The sequence below is a fragment of the Leuresthes tenuis genome, unplaced genomic scaffold (genome assembly GCF_036924035.1).
Source record: "Leuresthes tenuis unplaced genomic scaffold, fLeuTen1.0.hap1 SCAF_13, whole genome shotgun sequence".
NCBI lineage: Eukaryota > Metazoa > Chordata > Actinopteri > Atheriniformes > Atherinopsidae > Leuresthes > Leuresthes tenuis.
In genome coordinates this window covers 5837998-5859712 of record NW_027325367.1, presented here as the reverse complement: position 1 = coordinate 5859712, position 21715 = coordinate 5837998, and the positions used below count along the sequence as shown (strand labels likewise).

The 21715-nt window shown below is 39.8% G+C and overlaps 2 protein-coding genes across 12 annotated transcripts in view; one reads left to right on the top strand and one right to left on the bottom strand.

Annotated features, from left to right (window-relative positions):
* Window positions 1–21715, bottom strand: part of pbk (PDZ binding kinase) — a 147819-nt gene that overhangs the window by 7736 nt on the left and 118368 nt on the right. The gene's annotated exons all lie outside the window — the stretch shown is intronic.
* The window catches only part of LOC140267314 (DNA (cytosine-5)-methyltransferase 3A-like), a 61469-nt gene that overhangs the window by 1987 nt on the left and 37767 nt on the right, over window positions 1–21715 (top strand). For 10 of the 11 annotated variants that reach the window (XM_072362557.1, XM_072362550.1, XM_072362554.1 and 7 more), the window contains exons 2-3: window positions 1916–2117; window positions 12487–12594. In XM_072362557.1, coding sequence (XP_072218658.1) covers window positions 2049–2117; window positions 12487–12594 — 177 coding nt within the window. In that variant the 5' untranslated portion in view covers window positions 1916–2048. Of the gene's footprint in view, window positions 1–1915; window positions 2118–12486; window positions 12595–20688; window positions 20911–21715 lie in introns of those variants that run through there. The other variant, XM_072362556.1, reaches the window with a different exon arrangement.

The following is a 21715-nucleotide window of genomic DNA, read 5'->3' as shown; positions in this document are numbered from 1 at the left end:
CCACGCCTGTCCTTTTGTCTTTACAGTAGGTGATGTAAGGCCACAGGATGAGAAGTGACATACTGTACAATACAATGTGAGCACAGCCAGACATATTGGCTGCAGTCTCTTACCACTTTTCTTTTTGGCCCATGCAAGCGTTACATTTTAAGCTGTTTTAGTTCAGATTGTAACCAACATCTGTCATCATGAGCGATATAAACGTTGGATTCTTATGTTCAGCTGAGCTCTGGCTCCAGCTAGACTTATTTTTGTGGCTTATTGTAAGTATTACAGGAAAAAATATAGAATTTAAGGACTTTAACACAGATTATTTGTGACATATTGTCAAAATCAATGTTCCTTATCTTTATTTTTTCAACTAATTTCGTGCATTCCTCATACATATTTTGCAAATCTGTTTCAAAACAGGTCTCTCTTGAGAATGAGACTCCGTGTCTCACTGAGATTGAATGTTTGAATAAAACATTAAACATTGTTTGACGCACAGCAAACCCATAGCGGTAAAGTATATCAGAATAAAGGAATTCAGCAGCAGCTTTGTGTAGTTTAGAGTGTGTTTTATACCTAATGAGAACCAGGCTTTAAAGCGCACCACAGTTAATTTTTGCCCCAAGGCCTCAGAGCAGCTAACTACAATATTTCTCCTGTACTTTGAAAAACGACCCAGCAGATTATCTTTTTGTGTGTTTTGATTGTTGTATAAGTGTGATGATGCACTTTTCAATATATGGATACAGAAAATGCGGGTCCGGTAGTCCTTATCAACCACCAAATCATGATGTGAGATATGCAGGCAGGTGTTTCTCTATTTTCTGTAACCTGAGTGGAACAAGCTCCTTTGTTCAGGTGTCACAAACTCTGCTGGTTTGGATTAGGGCAGCAAAGGTGTGTTTTTGTGTGACAGCTAGGTTAGACACAGAGAAGTGCGCGTGATTGTAAACCGACACATACCTAATTGACAGTTACCCGACAGAAACTGCTGATGAACACAGCTTTGATATCCTTAAGTACCAACGATCTGTCAAAACAACCGAAAACAAAGAGTTTGAGTCTATAAAATTAGGATTTTACCTGTGAAACCTGTTCTTTGGTGATAAATCCATCCCCTGTGCCCTCTTCTCGATGTGCCCCCTCTCTAATTTTGTCATTAATAAACTGTAACAGAAAACGGTAATGAGAGCGATGAGATGAGAGGATGATGAAACGAGAGCCAATATGAGCTCAAGTACTTACAAGGTCGCACATCGTTGACTCTCTGCTGAGCGGCGTCCTCGGAGCTGCCGTCCACAGGAGCTCCAATAAAACTCGCAGCATGCTGGAATTGGCTTCAGGAGTTATCACACGAAAAGCCAAATTCACCTGCTTATTACAGCTTCTTAAGCGTGAGGAAGAAGTGAGCTATTCAAAAATTTTGGAGGCTTTTCTGTATGTTTATTTAAGGATGAATTACAGGGAATGAAAATAACCCAAACACTTTACTGTCACTAAATGATTTAGGAGCACGAGAGCTGGTTTGATTTTTCCAGATCTGTTTAAGAAATTAAATTTGTGTCATGTTTGGGAGAAAAATTAGATTTTGTTCCTGTCAATGCAGCCATTTTATCAGACGAGACTCCTCAGAGGACAACCGTGTGCGTGTTATGGCCTGTTGGGGCTCAGAGTTTGAATATTTTCTGCTCTGCACGTGCAGGAATTCCATCCATCAAGTATAATTCACAGAGACACACACCTGTTGCACAGCCTTGATGCAGTGTTTATGTTTGCCTGCTTTGTGGGAAACTGTCAGCAAGGCGACGATTGACTCAGAAACATGAGAATAGCTGGAAAGAAAAGATGATTTCTTACTCGCACCTGACAGATTTCTGTTACTTGTTACTTGCTCACGTCACGGTGTCTGTGTTTCGTTTTCCAGGAGAGGGTGAGGACCAACCGACTGATTGAATGGAGCTGCACCTGGTGCTTCCTAGGGCTCTTCCCATGTTTTGATTCGCTCCATTTTCTTTTTTGTTGCTTCCTAAACTTGGTTTCAAAGAGCTGCTCCTGCCATGCCGTCCAACAGTCCCGCTGCCGCCGAGCCGCCTCAGACGCCAGAAAACGACACCTCCAATGATGTGGTGAGAGGAAGATGTTACTGTTACTCATCACCTTAAAAACAGATGTTCTGTGACACTTTGTGACCTCCTGCTTTCATCTTGATAAATATATCTATCCTCAGATTAAATTAAACAAGCAGAAAGATTTTAGACAGATGCTCCAAATGAATGCAATCTTTTCACATCTAAGTTGTAGGAAATGCTACTAAATGAGGATCTATGCTGTGATATGAATGCTAATTACATTGTTGGATGAATGTTTAGATATATAAACAAGGGATGTAAATGTTAACAATGATAAGCAGCCTCACTTTCACACAGTCAGGAAGAAGAAATCAGTCGAAATTACAGCGTTATTCCTGGTAATATATGACAGACTAGACTAGACTCGGCACTTCACTATTAAACAACTCATCGACCCGCAGTAGATTGATGGTTGTTTTCCAGTTTCCTTGCTTGTGTTAACTGCTGCAGCCCCTCACTGTGGTACGGTTTCAGCACTGTTGCCTGATTTGTAGCTGATAACCTGTTGCATGGACGAACTCCACAATGAGCAGGAGGGTCTGAAAATGTCATAGACGCTCCTTAAACTCTGAATGTGGTGTGTGACATTTAGACAGCGTTGATCCTGGAACGTTTATCTCATGATAAAGTATCTAACATCTACATCCTGACCGCAGTTTCTCCTGCATCTAAAGACCAGAAGAAGTCCTACAGTCGCTTCCTTTTGGTGACTTGTTTCCCCTCTGCAATGCACACGTTGTTGCTGTAGTGATCACATATCGACTGGTGATGATGTTGACGTGATGACTTAGTGATGTTCTCATGACTTCCAGAAAAATACATTCAAGAGGGTAGGGGGAGGGCTTTGGCAGATGGATATCAACCTGCCGACGTTCATACCACAGATTGGTAGTTTGACTCCTGTTCAGAGAAATGTTTTCCGCAGTCCTTTCACTGTTCAACTTCCATTCCTACTTGACTATCTGCACGCTCATGTGCAGATAGTCAGGAGTAAGGCTGTAGGGATGCTTACGATATGTCGGAAACGTCGGCACCTGCTCGTCGGTAACAGCTCGCTTAGTGCTTCTGGCCTCTCCGCAAATAGGGTAACATCAACCGATGAAGGTCGCTGGTATTCAGCTGGTGTGTTCTGGTTGTTTTGCATTGACATCGATCTGAATCTGACAAAATGGGCACAAAACATTGTTGGGGCATGTGAGCGCAATTTATCTTTTCATGTTAAACAAAATAATAATTATTGTTACTCATTCAAAGATAGTGTGATGAGGGGCTAAAATCCTTTCATAATACCCATCTTATTGTTTCACTGGCATTAAAGTGCAAATAAACGACTAAAACAATCTGTATTGGCTATCAGCCATCGGCCAAATTATTCATTTTAACATCGATGTCTGTATAAACTCAAAATTTCACAATCAGCGCAGCCACAGTTAGGAATTACAACACATGGTTAGGGTTAGGATTTAAGCACAACTAGGGTTTGAAAAGTCCAAATTTTTGCAGCTCACATGCATTATTTATACTGTTACTACTGGATACAAAACAAATCTCGCAGCTTTAAACCTTGGACTGTGATCTTAATGCATTTCTACTCGTGTACAAATATGTTTTTTTTTAGATAGACTGAGCTGTCCATTTGGAAACCCAATGGTTAGATATAGGTCATCACCTCTGTCAGCTTTTTGTTTCTTAGCTGCAGCCGGACTCTGCTCTGCTGCATCCCTCCAACTATTACTCACTTTTTCACCTCCGACAGCAGCAATGTTACAACCATGTTGCCAAAAAAGATGCCTCTTAAAGGGAAAGGCTCGGCCTGTGACAATAACTGTGTAATGTAGCATATTTGCATTTAAAAATCAGTCATTTGATCAAGATTCTAGCAGAATACTAAATAAAATGACTTCACAGGGTCATGTGATTAATTATGAATGAGAATGAGTAAAAAATATTGACTGAATTTCATAATAAACATGGTAAGGTGAGGGTTACACATAGAGTACAGTATTTATCACCATATATTAGCCTCATATATTGATTTCATTTGTAAAATTTGTTAATTGGATTGTCCAAGCTTTTTGTTTTAATGTAGCTTTAATACTTTATTGCACATGTTAGCAATTCATTTGCACTCACTCCATTTTTTAATTAAACAAGCTCATTGAGTAGTTTTTAATTTAGTATGACTGAACTCTAAAAGCATCTGATGCTTTTGTTAATACTCCAGTGGCATAAAGATGTATAGTGCACATTGTGATATCAGGTTTATTTTAGTGTTATTATTGAATTACAGGCTTTTATAGAGCAATGTTTAAAGAGTTATTCCATAGCTGCATGTGGCACAAACTAATTAGTCTGTTCTTGAGTAATTTAAGTCGTGGCACTAAATCAATTGTACACTAATCGTTCTGCATGCATTAACTTCGGCTGCAGTTAGCAGGTTAATGTTTCTGAGGTGAAATGCTGACTTTTTTTTTCTCTGTGAACAATATTGCAAATACTTCAAAACTGCACTTAAAAAAAGACTGAACACCATCACAGATCCTTCCACCAGCTGCATAATCCATAGCGTGTATTATCACTATCATTATTGTAGACACTGACATAGGAGCGCTGCTGTTATTTTTGCAGCCTGAGTCATTATTACAGCCACCGCCTCTTTTACTACAGCTGTCGTTAAGACCACTACTTGGCTTCTCAGCTCACAGTTAGGTTTCTTTCAGCCAACACACACAAAGAACCTGGCAGGTCAGACTCTGTTTGGAATAATTAAACTTACTGTTATTTGTTTACATTCACTACAGACCAGGCTGCGCTCCACTCCTTCACTCAGCCGTGTGCCGGAGACGCGAGCGCAGGAGTCTCAAACTGTCTTTTTGCTACACAAATAAGCACCTACACACATTAGCCGGCAGTCAGACAGGTGAAAAATGACTCCTTTCATTTGCGCCCCCAGAGCTCTGGGCGGTCCTCGTAAATCTGGGAGAAGTTTGAAGTTCATTCTATAGCGCTGCTATATAAAGCCCCGTCTCACACACGGGCACGGAGCCAAAACAAAGTTTCCCTCATAGAGCCGTCTCTTTTTAACTTCCTGAGATCTAACTCCCACAAAGAGTCCAGAAAAGCCCTGAGAGAAATCGGAGGAAGTCGCAGAGTTTCAACGCGGAGAGGAAGACGAGGAGATAGAGGTGTGGGAGTTTTATGCCATTTTTAATCCGTTCTGTATGACGGGAGCCGCAATTCAAATGCCTAGCATAGAAATACACCTCTGTGGGATTGAACAGAGGCCACTTTCTGATCTTATGAAAGGATTTTTGATTGTATTTCTACTTATTTTTAAACCTATAAAAAGAATTAAGAAGTTAAAAGTTTACACATAGGTGAGAACAGAGAAAAAAATGATGATTTTTTTCAGTTTCTTGGGTTAAATTTAAGACAAAGTAATGGCATGAAACATGCAAATATTTTGCATTTGGGCCTAAATACCTAAACATGTTGAGGTAATCGCTCAATCAAGATATATTGACTAAAATATGGTTTATCAAACAGTTAAGCAGGACATTGAAGGGTGAGAATGCTCTAAAAGTCCATTTCTGTGCTTGTTTTAGTAGTTTTCTGCTGTAATGAGTTAGTTTATTTACTATTATTGACTTTTAACACTTCACAAACAATCAGTTTTTTGTATTTTCTAAAGTGTGAAGCTAAACTCTGAAAATTCAAGCCACATTTAGTGTTAACCCATCCAGAGCTAAGGCTTCATTTAAAAGAGCTTCTCTAAAACATGACTATTTTCTGAAAAACTTAAAACTACGTACTAAAACCTTTCATTTCTCAGCCTGCGAAGAAATTAGAAACAAGAAATAGACACTAGTAGAGATTAAAACGTCAGCTTTTATTGTAAATTTTATAATTGAAAGAACTAAAATAACATTTGATATGTCACCCCAGGTTATAATGACTTAAATGCTTTGGCTGTCAACAGTTATCAAACTTAAATGCTACAAAGACAGTTTGACGCTGTCAGAAGAGTTGCCTTAGGTGTAACAGCTGTATGTAACAGTATAATCATGTGGAAAAAAAGGCTATAATATGCTTCAAAAGAAGTCTCTCAAATGTTATATGTTACCAAGTGTAACGGTAAAGTGTTAAAACTTATATGTTCAGATATTGTGTTAACAGCGTCTCCCTGCTGCATTCCTGGCTTCGTTTGTGCATTAAATAGTCTCAGAGCAATGAATTATACAAGAATTAACAGTTTTGTGTCTATCAGCACAGGTGTGATGTTTCACTATAATAATTTATTTCTTTAAATAGTTTAAATTCAGTCTATTTAAATCAGTTTCCAGCTCCATGATTACGAAATTCAATGATTGTCACCATATGACAAGTTATTGCATGTGAAACATGCTACAAACTACAATTTTGGGGCAAAGATGTGCTGATGGATCTGAAAAAGCTTCATATTCTGACAGTGGAGAGTTTTGTTTATTCCAGGTGTGTTGACCATCTGTGGTCAAGATATAACCCCAATCCCAAAATATAAGTAATATAAACATATCAGCTTATGTTGAATGTAAGGCAGCAACATGTTTAAACAATGTTGGGACGTGGGAAGTGAATAGTTCTAAGAATAAACAGCTGGAGGAACCTGTTGCCACTGATTAGGTTAATTAGCAAGAGGTCAGGAACATGACTGGGTATAAAAAGAGCACCTTATAGAGGCGGAGTTTCTCAGAAGTACAGATGGGCAGGGCTAAGTTGTGGAGAAATTTCAGCACAATGTTCCTCAACATAAATTTGTGAAGGCTGAATACTCCGTTATCTATAATGTAAGCATCTAAAGATTCGGCGAACCTGGAGACATCTCTGTGTGCAAGAGACTAAAATGGATGTTCTTCGGATCCCTCAGGCAGCACAACATTAAAAACAGACATGATTCAGTCCTGGAAACCACTGCATGGGCTCAGGAACACTTCCAGAAATCATCACAGTTCACTGTGCCGCCATTTACAGACAGTTGTTAAAAGAAGAGAGGATGCTACACAGCTTCATCCTAACGTTTTTTAAAAGAGATGTTACTCCCATTTAATTCAAGATATAAATAGTAAAATGTCTCACCTTAAACATTTGGTATGTTTCCTGTGTTCTATTGTGAATGAAATATTGGTTTGTGATGCTGAGGTTGTGAATAAGTGGGGTCACTGCTCAGATTAGATCATTTGACACATTTATTTTTCATGTGAGCCAGTAGACATAGAGCTCAATGCTTTCTGTGCTGTGTGTAAATGTAGTAAGTCTACATAAATCTGGATCAAATACAGTCCAGTCCCATCACGTTGACTGCTTTATCAAGAAATTTACGAGGCGAGTAGCAGACTCAAAGTGAAGTGCAGAGAGAAGGCAGGTGAGATGTAGAAAACGAGCTCACAGGAAAGAAAAGAGGGGAGGGATCGAGAGGAGGACGTGGGGATGTGAAGAAAAGAAAGAGGACAAGCTGTCTGCTGCTGATGGGATCCTCCTCTGCTTGCCTGGTTTGCAGTCTGGTTGCTTAGCAACTGCAGCACCCTAAAATAACCTGCCGAGAGACAGAAATAGACCAAAGATATACGGACAGAATGGTCACTGTGGGTGTTTTGACACATTTCTAAGGGGTCTGGTCGGGTGGTTTGCTTGCTCAGGAGGTTTATTTTTTTGATGAATAAAAATGTAGTCATCACATTTTCAGCTCACGACTCAGTGTTGTCGTACACGTGTGTTGTAAAAATGTGTGTTTATGCGTCTGTGAGCGTGCATCGGGACACGGGCACATGCACTGCCCACCAGGCGGTCGGGCACAAAGCCGTCATTCCTTGTAGCTGGTTGCTAAGCTGCCTGCTAGGGAAGTGACATCAGAATGTTCAGACAGCACCGCAACCCCGCCGGAGACAGTTGCTAAGCAGTTTCTGCACCTTAGCAACCACTCCGTTGTCACCGTAATTTGGGTCCAGCAGCGAAGGGAGAGAGACTTTAATGGAAACAAGCCTTACAGCATGTGCACAGCAACCAGTTGCACCGATTATAGCTGCAGAGAGGTTTGACAAACAGCAGATAATAGCTTATTTTCTCCACTAAAGCAGGAGAATGGAGTACAAACAAATGCCCTCTACAATGAATAAATTACAAAATGACACCCTGTAGTATTGAAAATAAGAAGTTAAAGTTTAAGGTTTAATGCTGATTTTTCTTTATTTCGTTCTGAGTTAGAAGTAGGTTTGAGTTATATTTTCATTTAATATTCTGATTTAATAACTCTGACATCATTATTTTGCTAAACTGGATACAGAACCTCTTTATTTATTGGATTAAAAAAGGAAATCCAGGTATAAACCCTGTCAGAAATGATGGGATGAGCACTCTTGGAGGATGTTCATTCAGTTGTCCACAAATCAAACATATCATTTAAAAGCTAAACAGTCTGGCTTTGTTAAACACCTGTTTGTTGATAAAAAAATAATGGAATCACTACACCATAAACAGAGAATAAGAAAATGTCACGTAATTTACATTTCTAAACCAAATATCTTCACAAGTCTATAAAAAAGAGTTTAACGAGCTGTCGCACCTGGCTAATTAACAGGAAACATGACCCGAATCAGAGAGCTCTTACTGGAAACAGTGAAAAGGTTTATTAAACTCCTTATGGAAGTTAATTCAGCTCAGCAAAACATCCCAGTGTCAGGACAGAAAACTCAAAGTCTGAGAAAAGAAAATGTACAATAAAAGGAATTAAAAAGGTGCAGAAGCCAGTGTTTGTGACTGAACTGTAAGAAACCAGCTGAAGAAAATGGGATTTCCATCCAGAAACGCCAAATATAAAGAGAAGAAAATAAGATTCGAGTGGGATGATAATTGGATGAAAGTGATATTTAGAGATGAATCACCAATCTGCTTTGGACAAGGAGATGATGCTGGAGCTTTAGTCCAATGAAACATATAAAGATGACTTCCTGAAGAAAACAAACACATTTCCACCATCAGTGATGAGAAGTCATTGAGCCACTGAGGTCAGGTAAGGGACCCGGGGAGATGGCAGCCATTACCGCTGCAGTAAGTGCACAGCTGGACACTGACTCTTTTTTCAAAATGACAGTGCTGCCGACATATCAACCACACGACATAACCAGCAATCTGACTGAAAATTTGTGGTGGGAATTGGAAAAATCGAAAAGGCTCCATTCCCGCAGAGCTGATCTGCCAACTGATGGAAACTGAGTGACGAATGATATGTTTTAGACCTCGAAGAATCCAAGCTGTCATAAAAGCACAAAGTACTGTAATTTTTTGGTTGATTCCATCATTTTTTCCTCGGCTCGATCAGTTAAAGAATTGCCAAACAGACTCTAAGACAGTGTTACGACTAAAAAAGTCCGGCAACGATCTCTTTCCTGAGATGTCTTCAACAAGCTTTGACCTTCAAGTTGAGCAAACGTGTGATTAAACCTGTATTTGCTCCTAATGCTCACATTTAAAGCTACCTGCTCCACTTCAACCAAAGAGCCTTATATCTCTCTCAGGTATCAGTGACATTTATTTAATTTCTACCTGAGGCAGTGATGTGTATATAGAGCACTCAAATATGAATAAGAAAAAAACTCTGCAGCCACTAAACTCCAACCTTCTAGCCTCACTAAAATACTCTTAAAATAACACCCATAATCTCTTACATCATGACAACCCATTAAACTGTTAAAACTGTTGAACTTAAGATGTAGCAGGTGCTGCTTGTTTTATTTGGCTCTTTCCCGTGTCCTCTCGGGCCTAATAAAAACATTGCTCACACTCGAGCTCTTCAGCAAGTCAAACTGCTCAGAGCTGAAGTAAAAATAGAACATGTGGACCTGATTCGATTTTGGTTGGATCCTCAGTATTTTTGGAAAAAGGATTGCCTCCACATTAGGATAACAGCTCTGTGGAGCAGTAAAGCTGTTTATTCTCATTGTGAATGAGTGCGTGTTTGTTATGTTTTAGAAGATACTTATTTAGCCTTTTATTTTAGCTTTGTTTGTCATTATGACCCTAAGCTATCAGCAGGAAAATGAGCAGAGGTGGGCGTGGTCCTAACCTCTTTAGAAATTAATGTTCTAAATTGAGAGTCCACTTGATCCTGCCCATATTTATGACTGTTTTAGAGACTATAGCTTATATTTGTTCATCTTCTACAGCACTTTGGTCCACTGGGGTTGGTTTATGCGCTATAGGAGTAACCTTTGACTTGACTTGAAGTGTATCTTGTGCTTTTCCGGTTGCTCAGTTTGAATGATTTGTAGTTTCACAACTAAATGTTTTTGACCATAGCTGAGTCTCTTCATCTATAATCTGTGGCTTCTTCTTTCGTCCGTTGTTTCAGTGCCATAATCTCCTTCTAGAACATCATGAGCAACATGACTGGGCCTCATATGGCCTGTTAGGGCTCCCTGAGTTATCCGTCATTAGGAAAACAGTACAACTGACTGAAAATGATTATTGTTAGGTTTGCCATGCTGCTGTCACTTGTCATGTTTTGCTAATGTAGCGCATCCTTCCTTCACAACACCGTGTTCAGACAGTATTTTAGCTGCTTAAGTTGGGAGGAAGGCTCGATGGCACGCTTCTGGGGTTGTTTGTGAAGGTTTTACCATGTAGAAGAGTTGCCTTTGGTTGAGGAAGTGAGGATTAGTTCAGTTGTCTGGAAACACTTTTGAAACAGATGAAAATGCTGCTGCAGCACAAGCAGTTAATTCAACCATTTTGAATGGGTCCTTGGTCTATAATCAAGCAAAAACAGACTGTAAAATCAACTGCCTACTCAGCAAACTCTCTGAAACAGAAGGAACCCCCCCCCATTCTTTCTTATGTTTAATGTTGAAATGAAACTGACTTTACTGAGTTTTACTCAGTGAGCAGCCAACAATTCTGAAATAAGGGCACTTTAAAAACATAAAACTGTTTCCCATATTATATCACATTCGGAGCTAGAACTCAATTAGGTTCAGTTCAATAATACTTTATTCATCCCCAAAGAGGAATGTTGTTGCTACAGAATATAAATCAGCTGAAAAACATGTATGAAGTTGAAGTGTAGCGGAGAGAAAGCTGTGGTAGAAACCTTCAGAGGTCTCCATCAGCGGGTCGGGTCTTGTTTTTGTAGCTTGGGAAAAACTTTGCTGGCACAGTTGAACTCTCTCCGTAGAAAACATGGACAGAAACTCACAGCCAACAGTTCAACATCCGGGGAGCAGAGACGCTCCTTCTCAGTGTTAACAAGCACTGCAGTGCTCCGCCTTTACTGTGTCTGCCCGTAAAGTCTGAAAGCTGAGCAGAGAGATGTTGGAGCTGTTCTTCCAGCCAGGTCTGGAAAGAAATAATATTGCCCTCCTGATATTCCTGCTGTGTCCTCATCAGGGGTCCAAGCATGTCCATTTTATCTGCCAGTGAGCTCACATTTCCCATGAGAGTCGGGGAAACAAATGGCTTTACTCTTCTATTCATTTTGTTCCCACTCTGCATCCTAGACGTCTCTATTTGAACCCATCTTGATTTGGGGGTTCAATTCCAGGCTTCCAAGCTCAGTTAGCTCCTCCAACAGGTTGACAACTTTCCTGTTGCCATGGTTATGCATCATAACAGATGTAAAAAGCTGGTTAGAGTTATGGGCAGATGTCTTTCCAGCAGCACAGCATCCACGCAAGCGCAGAAAAACGTCTTCGTAGTCAGTGTTTTCACAGAAGACAGAAAAGATTCAGCATGTTCAGAGCTACTGCAGCAGGCTTCCTGCCTCCAGGGCGGCGCCACAAGGGAAACACGGGGGGCACATTTTATTTCAGCTCATCTTAGCTGGCATTGCACTCACTACCCAGTAGACACAGGTGCATCGAGTTATTTTTATCCCATATATCATTGTGCAATAACACCGCAGACTACCCCTCTCTGCTGTGAGCAGAGGAAGCGTAACAAACCGCTGATTAAGATTTATTTAGCTTCAGAGCTTCAGATGAAACACCAATTTCCAAAGGTTTATAAAAGACCTGAAGGAGCTGATTTAGATTTAAGTGTTTTTGAGACCAGAGACGTCTTTCTCGGTTTAAAATCTCAGTTCAAGTAACACAACATGCATCCTTTCTGCTTTAGTAAACACGACTGGAAATCAAGTCCACAGACATAATTTGCTGTTTTTCTCTTTCGTATTCCACCTATTTATAGCTTTAGAAGTACTTTGTTCAATCAGAACTTGGCTGAGTAACCATTTTGCCTTGAATCTTTGTAGCCTTAATGCGGCCTCGCCGCTGACAGCAGTTATTTATTCATACAGTCGCTGGTCGGTGTTTGATGTGAGCTCTCTGTGTCTGCCCAGGGTGAAGATGGAGCAGAACAGGACAGTCCACAGGAGGAGACGGCAGCGAGCCCCCGTAGCAAGCGCAGAGTTGGACGTCCCGGCAGGAAACGCAAACAGCTGCTTCCTGTGAGTACTGTAATTAGAGCCTGCTGTCAACATTTTCTGCTTCAAACTGAAGAAAAGTGATTTATTACCTGTTTGTCTTTTCAAAAAGACCCTTGTTAAACATGCACGCATTGCTTATATATGCGTTTACACCTGCGAGCTGCTGAGTGTCAACCACAATCCACTCAGTTTTTTCCACACAATACAGAAGCACACACAAGAATCTGGCGGCACACTTTCTGCTTAAATTAACTGTCGCATCTGAGTGTGTTTGACAGATGCGTGAGTGAATACTTGCCTCCTCTCAGGAGCTTGTGTCGGTTGCTTTTCTTTCGCTTTTATGTGTTGAGATGTTTTTCTTTATTCATAGCTTGTCTAAGAACGGGGATTCCCCCATTGCATATGCTTTCAATGCACAATCTCTTCCCCTGCATTTACTGATAACTTCATGCCCTCATCATTATCTCCCATCAGCATGACCCTCACCCCCATATTTTCCACTTGCAACTAAAGTCAGAGTGAGACTGCGGATTAAAACAAGTCTTCTCGATCTGTCGTGTGAATAATTTTCACTTGAAGTGGAATATGAGGCTTCAGGTATGAGTAGATTTCTCCATAGCTGACATGACTTTGTAAAAACGGACTGATTCTGAGCTGTGGCGAGAAGAAAGACGAGTAACAACAAGAGTCTTAATCACAGTGTTAGTTAGAAACACACTTCCTACAATGAATTAGCCTGAATTAAGTCTAAATGGTGTTTTTACAACTTAAATAATGCCTGCATCATTTCTAGGTACACCCTTGGTTTAAGATTAAGAGTGATGCTTGGTATTGAGGTAACTTAGTGATAAGGTCAAAATTAGATCTGTTCACAACTTAAAACTAGATTTAGGCTGTTTTTTTATCTTCTATCTTTATTCAAATACATGTTTGTTGATTGGAAACATATCTCTTTGGCTTGCCACTTGTTATTTCTGCATAAAATTTCACTGACAACATGATCTCTCACACGAGGAACCTGAGATCACACAGCACACACAGGAGTTTCTCATTATCTGGTCATTTACATTCTTACACACAAAAATAAACATAATCCAGAGCTCAGCTGTCACCCAAACAGGAAAATGACAGTTTACCAATGAGAAACCTTAGAACATGTGGCTCATGTTGCACGTTTCTAATAACTGAAAGTTTTCATTGCGTATCGGACACTGCTGAACACATAATTGTAACTCTTTGAAGCCTTTAGGCTCAAGGCTGTTTTTTCTTTTCTTATATTCACTTGAGAAAATAACCTCAAATTCAGTCAGTAACAGCTCTGAAACTGTAAGGCAAATATAAACAACCCGAGGCTGTATGGAGAAGAGACAACAGGGAAAATAATCCAGGGCAGAGTGACATTTTTTACTTCCACCGAATCAAAACTCTAACTAACATTCTTTAAATGACAAGTTACCAAAAACACAGATTGTACTCAACCAAATTTAATGCAACAGAAGTAAGGAACAACAATTCTGCATCCATCGTAGTCACACGAGTACAACGCAGCCTGTGAAATGAAGATCGGTTGCACTTTATTAACAGATGGAGTTTGTTCTCGGTACAAAAAATGCGTAAGTGTAAAGGATTCAAACAATAACTTGTAATAACTGTAGAATAGAGCACATATGAGTGCAATTATACAGAACCATGCAATTCGCTTCAAACAGCCATGTTTACTTTAAATTTTTGAAAGTTCTCCAGGCTTTCTGAAGGTCTTTCAAAGTTTTGCTTTGAACAATGGCTGCTTTTTTCACTCATTTTCAACCCAGTCCTTGTACCTGACCTTTTACAGAGGAATGTGTTTCTTTGTTTGGTAAATCCATTCAACACCGATGATGAATGAATCATTTAAGGCACCTAACTTAAGGAATGAACCAGTGTTGTGAGTACACATAACAACTTTTGTTCCCATTTCTTTAGTTTCATCTATGAAAAACACCAAAAATAACACAGTTTGACAGACAGAAAATAGCATTTTTGCAGCAACAAGGTGATTCCCAAAGAGCTATTAGCTGAAAACTTGGCATATCTCAGCATGGTGGGCAGTGTGTCCTTAAAACATTTGAGGAAACTGGACAAGTGGAGGACAAAAGAAGAAGTGTCAGGCCTAAAAAACTATCTACAGCAGATGAACAGGATCTGAAAGTGATGTCCTTAAGAAAGAGGAAAAAATCCAGCAAAGACCTGACAGGACCTGAGAGATGCATCTGGACCTTCAGCTGATCCATCTACTGTTGGCCCAAGCCTCATCAGAAATGGTCTCCATGGAAGGGTGGCTGTCAAGAAGCCATTCTTAAGGAAGGGAAACAGGGAGAAAAGGCTGAGCTATGCCAAATGACACAAGAAGTGGACTGAAAATCAGTGGCAACAGGTCTTATGGAGGGATGAATCCTCCCCAGAGCCCGGACCTCAACATTATTGAAGCAGTGTGGGATCATCTGACAGAGAACAGAACAAAAGGCAGCCGACATCCAAAGAAGAGCTTTGGGATGTCCTTCAAGAAGCCTGGAGAACTATTCCTGAAGACTCCTTAAAGAAATGACAGAAAGCTCGTCTCAGAGAGTTCAGGCTGTGTTGGAGAATAAAGGAGCTCAGACCAGATATTCACTTTAAGCTTGTTAGAACTGTACAAACGTACCTTATATACTGTGTTTCCATTTATGTTTGTTCGTAATTTAATTAATCACTGCTCCTATTTCTTGAAATGAGGGGTGGCTCAAGACTTTTGCAAAGTACTGTAAAGACTACAGAGAGGCCATATTTTGTTCTCTTATGCGCGATTATGGTGAAAAAAATGCATATATTTTAAGAAAAATTGAGCCAAGGTGGCCCATTGTTCCCTGTTCAGTTGCTGTGAATTGGTTTGTTGCTTTTACCAAAGACGTCTTACTCACCCCTCCCCTCTACCCACTTCCACCTCTGTGTCACCTTTTGTCCACGAGTAATAATCTGTCAGTTGTGTTTCAGACCAGCATTATTACTGTAATAACCCTCTGTGGAGTGTTCTTTCTATCTCACACACTGGGTCTTTGGAAGTTCCTCTCATCCAAATTTATTTCACCATCCATCTTTCAGCCGCTCACTTTGTGTTTTTGGGTCTTTGTGCTGACTGAACTCTGCGGCAGAAGCAGCGAGTCAATATAGCTGATCAAACAGTCCCTGACAGAAGGAATACAGCGCAAACTACCCTGAGAGTGTGTGTTTTCTGTCTATAGGTGTGTGTGTATTCATGTGGGCAGGTCTGATGATGCTTTGATATCTGAGATCTGACAAAAACAGGCAGGATTAATGTGAGTCCTGTCACATACACGCACACATGTAACAGACCCACAGGGCTGGCATTAAAACAAATGTATCAGAAACAGGTCTGCCGGTCTTAAAGAGTACTTACTTTTTACCAGAATTAGCTGTAAAAGCACTATCAATCATAGTGATTCTCAAGTGTCAGTCGCCCTCATGGCAGAAATACATATTCTCTGGTACTAAGTCAAGTGTTTGCACACTATAGCAGGAGTATTTGTAGTGTATTCGAACAGATGTTATAGATTAACTCACTGACACAAGCTCACACAGAGGAGTTTATCCAGGAAAAGAGCCATTGTGTTGAGCTTCAGTGTGGAACTGTAAGTGACTCTTACTAATATAGAGAAGACAGTCATTTGAAAAACACTATTGAGGTTGTTGAATTATAAGGTTTTGTGTATCTGAATATCATTCAAATCATCTGGTCCTAATTAGGTCTTAAAATGAGATAAATACAGCCTGAGATGAAGAAAAAAACATGATAAAGTACCAGGTGTTAGTATTTATTTCACAAAAACTAAGACAAAATGCAGAAGCAGCATGTTCACTGTGCAGTGGTCAGAGAAACTGTAAAAAAAACCAAGAGCTACATCTCAGACTCTACAGGCCTCAGTTAGCATGTTAAAGGTTAAAGTTCATGACAGCACAGTTAGGAAAAGACAAGGATGGCTTGTTTGGAAGGGCTGCAGGAGAAAGCCTCTTCTCTCTAAAAAGAACATGGCAGCACAGCTTAGGTTTGCAAAGCTGCATCTGAACAAAGCTCAAGACTTCTGGAACAATGTCCTTTGGACAGACCAGAGTAAAGTGGAGATGTTTGGTCATAATGCACAGCAGCACGTTTGGAGGAAACCAGACACCGCATATCAGCACAAACACCTCATACCAGCTGTCAGGGCTGATGATCTGGGCTGGTTCTGCAGCCACAGGACCTGGGCACCTTGCAGTCATTGAGTCCACCATGAACTCCTCTGGATACCAAAGTATTCTAGAGTCAGATGTGAGGCCATCTGTCCCACAGCTAAAGCTGGGCTGAAACTGGCTCATCAACAGGACAAAGATCCCAAACACAGCAGCAGATCTACAACAGAATGTGTGAAAAAGAAAAGAATCAAGGTGTTGCAATGGTCCAGTCAGAGTCCAGACCTCAGCCTGACTGAAATGCTGTGGTGGGACCTTAAGAGAGCTGTGCAGAAACCAATGCTGCAAACCTCAGTGAGCTGAAGCAGAGTGGGCCAAAATTTATCCACAACAATGTCAAATACTAATAACATCTTACAGAAAACAGTTACCTCACATTATTGGTGCTACGCATGATTCTACAAGCTGTTGGATCATGAGGTGTGCTCAGTTTCTCACACACTGCTTCTCTGTGTTGGCATAGTTTTAGTTAAATAAGCAATGACTTGATTTGAGATTGTATTTGGTCAATTTTAACATCTGGTAAGAAGCAAAAGATTTTTATTATGACCTGACATGTAAAAACCTTAGAACGTAAAGGCAGTGTGCTTTTTATTTCACACGACCACATTACTCCAGTACTGATGATGGTTTTATGGATAGTTTTTTCTCTTTTGCGACTGATTAGTTTCTTTGGCTGCTGTTCAGTTGTAGTTTTAATTCAATTTTATGTTCTGTTTTTGGCTTCTCTCTAATTCTTAGCTAGTTTCTCCTACATTTGTCTTTGCTGCTGGAAGCATGTGTGGAGCAGCTGGTGGCTTCGCTTCAGTATGTGTTGAACGGGCGGCTTCTATTCGAGCACTTCAGAGGAGTTTAAAATGCAGTAGTGCTAAACTTTATGCAATGCTTTTACATGAAAAGCCTCAAAGTTAGCTGTGATGAAAAGTCATATAAATAATGGCACAATAATAGCTAGGTTTAATCCAGACTGAGGCTAAACTGTAATTACTGAGACTTCCTGGGTTTAACTCAGGTTAAATTGGACTTAGTAGGAAGAGTTTTTACACATATGCAACTGGATCTGGTTTCTTCTGGTGTTTTGTACCAAAACCACAAAGGTTAAAGAGATTGTGGAGAAGCCGGGGTTTCAGTAGCAGCCTACAATGAAACTGCTTGTATGGAGTTCTCGATGGGTTTAAATGCACTCTGTCCCCACTGCAAACCACACAGATTAAACTGACTTCATATATGTTGGAAACACGGGCTACTGAGGAAGTCAGATTACTTTAAAACAGTCCAAAGCTTTGATAAATCATCACCCAAATCTGTGTATTCAAGTTACAGTGGAAAGCAGTTCAAATGGGATTTAATATGAAGCATGTTTGATAGCCTTTCATTTATTATGAGCTTTTTGCATGTAAAGGTTTGTAGCAACCAGACCCAAATGGACACTTAATTAGTGGTTTAATTTAAGCAGGTGGGCTTGAAAGCTTTACAACACGCTGTCTGCTAAAGACTAATTAGAGTGATTGTTTTCAGCAGGAGCAAAATATTTCTCTTGTACTCTTTAGTTTCATAAATACCTTGAATTAATTGTTTTAATTAAAAGAGACTTGCTTAAAGAATTCACACAGCAGTACCAAAGTACTGCAGTGGTAGTTTGTTCTTGTTTCCGTCTCGGTTTACGACGTTGCTGGTTAATTGTGTGTATCTACAGTGGTTTATTATTTATATGGTCCAAAGCAACAGCTCTGCAATTAAATGTGCCCTCATTAAGTTATTATTGTGCAGCTTTAAATGTAACTGTTGTTGTGCTCTGTAGTTACACTGAGCATTCTTCTAACATTGAAACAGATGTTTTAGTTTGTCCCACTGCGACGACATCACCGCTGGGCCGCCACCATTTTGGCGTTTTGGAAGCAGAAGTGGTCATATGTAGACAGGAAGGTGGAGCTGGAAGCTCGATTGGGCAAACATTCACTTTTTTAAGCCCGATAGTTGTTAATTAGTTATTGTTTAATAAGTATTTTCAAAAGAAATTGATTTAACTGTTGACACATTAATGACTTGTGGACAAAACGTCTTGACTCTTAGAGAAAAGCTGACGCTGTCTCAGATCTGAAGGCTGCGTCCTATTGTTTTTTACAGTGTCTTTGATGTAAAAACATAAAGTTAGAGACTAACTGTAACAATCAGTTGATCAATTCATAAAAAAGTACATAAAACGAACTGTGAGACTGCTAAACTCCACATGACATAATAATCACTCATCTATCAATAAAAGCCTCTTTTTCTTTTCATGGAAAACAGTTTTAAACTCTGATGAATAACATAAGTACTAGTAATTGTTTGTAGTTACTAGTAAGTGTTAAATACACAATGAAAACATAGTAAATTGTACTGATCTTGTGGATTAAGTCATAATTAGGGATGGTTACATAAGTTAACATACAGTTTGGATAGTTTGTTTGGATTAATAATGAATTATAGGGATGTACAATGATATTGGCCAAAAGAAGGCTTTAAAATGAAAGATACTAACCAAAAATCATCATTAGTGCCTATGAAACTGGCAACTTGCACATCTGGAAAGGCTGCATCAATACTGAAAGGTATACACAGGTTTTAGAGCATTAATGCTCCCATTCAGATGTCTTTTTCAGGGGCCTTTCATATTTCAGCAGGACTAAGTTAAACCACATCCTGAATCTATTACAACAGCAGGGTTTCATAGCAGTCCAGGTGCTAAAATGACCTGCCTGCATTCAAACTGAACACATTTGGTGCCTCGTGAAACGTAGAATACAACAAAGACCCGGGACTGTTGAGCAGCTACAACCAGACAAGAAACATTCCTCTCCCAAAGGTCCAGCAGCTGAAGAAGAGGTAGAGATGATGCGTCACAGCGGTAGACATGGACCTGTCCCAACTTGCTGCAGTCGTATTCATGTTTAACTAATGTTGTTTAACAGAACAGTCAAATGTCTCACTCTCATTTAATATGTTTTCTATGTTCTTTTGTGAATGAAATCTCGGTTTATGTTTGCAGATCATTACATTCTGTTTTCTGAATTCATAACTTTGGAAGTGGGGTTGCATATCTGTGTCAGCATCGGCAAGCACTCGAAACCAGACCAATGAAATGAAGAAGTGCAGTCTGTGCACACACGTCCTCACATATGTTATATCTGTCTGTTGCACAGATGACGGCACCAGATACAACACATTTCAGCTCATGTGTTGTGTTTGTAATTCACTCAACAGTTGTACACCACAGAGATCACAACACAACAGGCTTGGATTTATTTATTTAATTGCTGGTTGGTGTAACTGATTATTGTTTTTGGTAAACTATTGTTTTATTGTTTGCTACATCCTGTTCTCTGCTCAGCTTCCCCATGGGTATCATCAAAGTTCCATCCAGCTAAATACTGCCCTTCGCTGGATGAAAATATTGCACACACAACTCAGGTCTTTTAGCTGAAGAATAAAGTCAGGTACTTTCCACACTGTCTGTCATGCAAGATCAAGGCAGCAGCAGACCGAGAAAAGAGGAAGTGCATATTAGTAAGGAGTTGTTAAAAAGTGATGGTACTGTCTGTGTTTTTGTGTGATGATTATGGTCACTTTTTAATCTGTGCCTAAACAAAATGTTTAATACTTTCATGCACATCAGGCATCTTTGTACTGGGGGTTTGGTCATATCTGTATCTACCTACTAACCTAAAAGCTGCATTAAGCAATATCCTGTGTAGTTTTACTGAATCAAATGACTCCCTATAATGTGAATCAACACTGTAGTCTGCAGCCGGCAGCTGCATTCAGGCCCAAACGAAACTCAACCTATGCACATGCTCTCACAAAGGTGAGAGAAGTGTACAACCGGCTCAATCAAGCCGACTGTACACTTCCTGTTTAGCGCTGAGTGGCGGAGAAGCGAAGTGGCTGAAGAGCGTCGAACTCATAGCAATTCAAAGAAATCCAGATATTTTTCTCAGGAGTCTGCGGACCAAACCAGGGCTGAAATGAATTTACATTCAACATGTGGCCAAAAAGATGACTGCAATTCCAGATTCCTCTGTTTCTGCTGAATGTGTAAGTAGTCAGTTGTTTGCTTAAAAGTTAGCTGTAGGAGCTGATGTAGTGTTGTCTTCAATTGCTTAATGCAGCTTTAATGTTATGTTGGGATTAAAATGATAAATGTTAAGGCCATGTGCTCATGCCAAGGCCACATGGTGGTACTGCATGCACACAAGATAGAGACCGCTATGTGGGTTACTCATTCCGTGATTGTTTTGTGCACATTTAGAAAATTCATGTGAGCTAATTTATTATTAGATGTACATTTTTAAAAGCACATGCTTGAGTTTTACATAGCAAGTTCTGCACCGATTTCAAGCACTTGACCCAAGTGTTTGAATTAATTGGTTGCTTTGATTTATCTAGTTTGAATATTTTGTGTTTTCATATCAAATGCTACAATCGGAAATATTTTTCACATGCTTTTGTTTTATGTTTTTGTTGTCCTGTAGAGTTTCCTTTTGTTAGTTTATCTCCTTATGTTTGTTACAACAGCAGCTTTCTTGCTGCTTCTAACAAGGTCATTTTAATTTGAGTGGATGCAAAGCTATTATTCTTTCGACTTAAAAACAAGTCGTTTTAGGATTATCAAAGCCAGGGCTCTGAGGTCTTTATTGTCATATACATGCAGACTGGAGACATAAAAACGCAGATGGCTTTTAGTGCTGCTCGATCCTGCACTAACTTTCAAAGCCTGGTTAATGCATCTAGTGGCCTTCTATAGCCCACTATGTCCATGTTTGTGATTATTCACTAAATGGAGACAGCATACAGTAAAGCTAAATATTTTTTGCCTTAATGTGGGATGTTTTGGCACTAT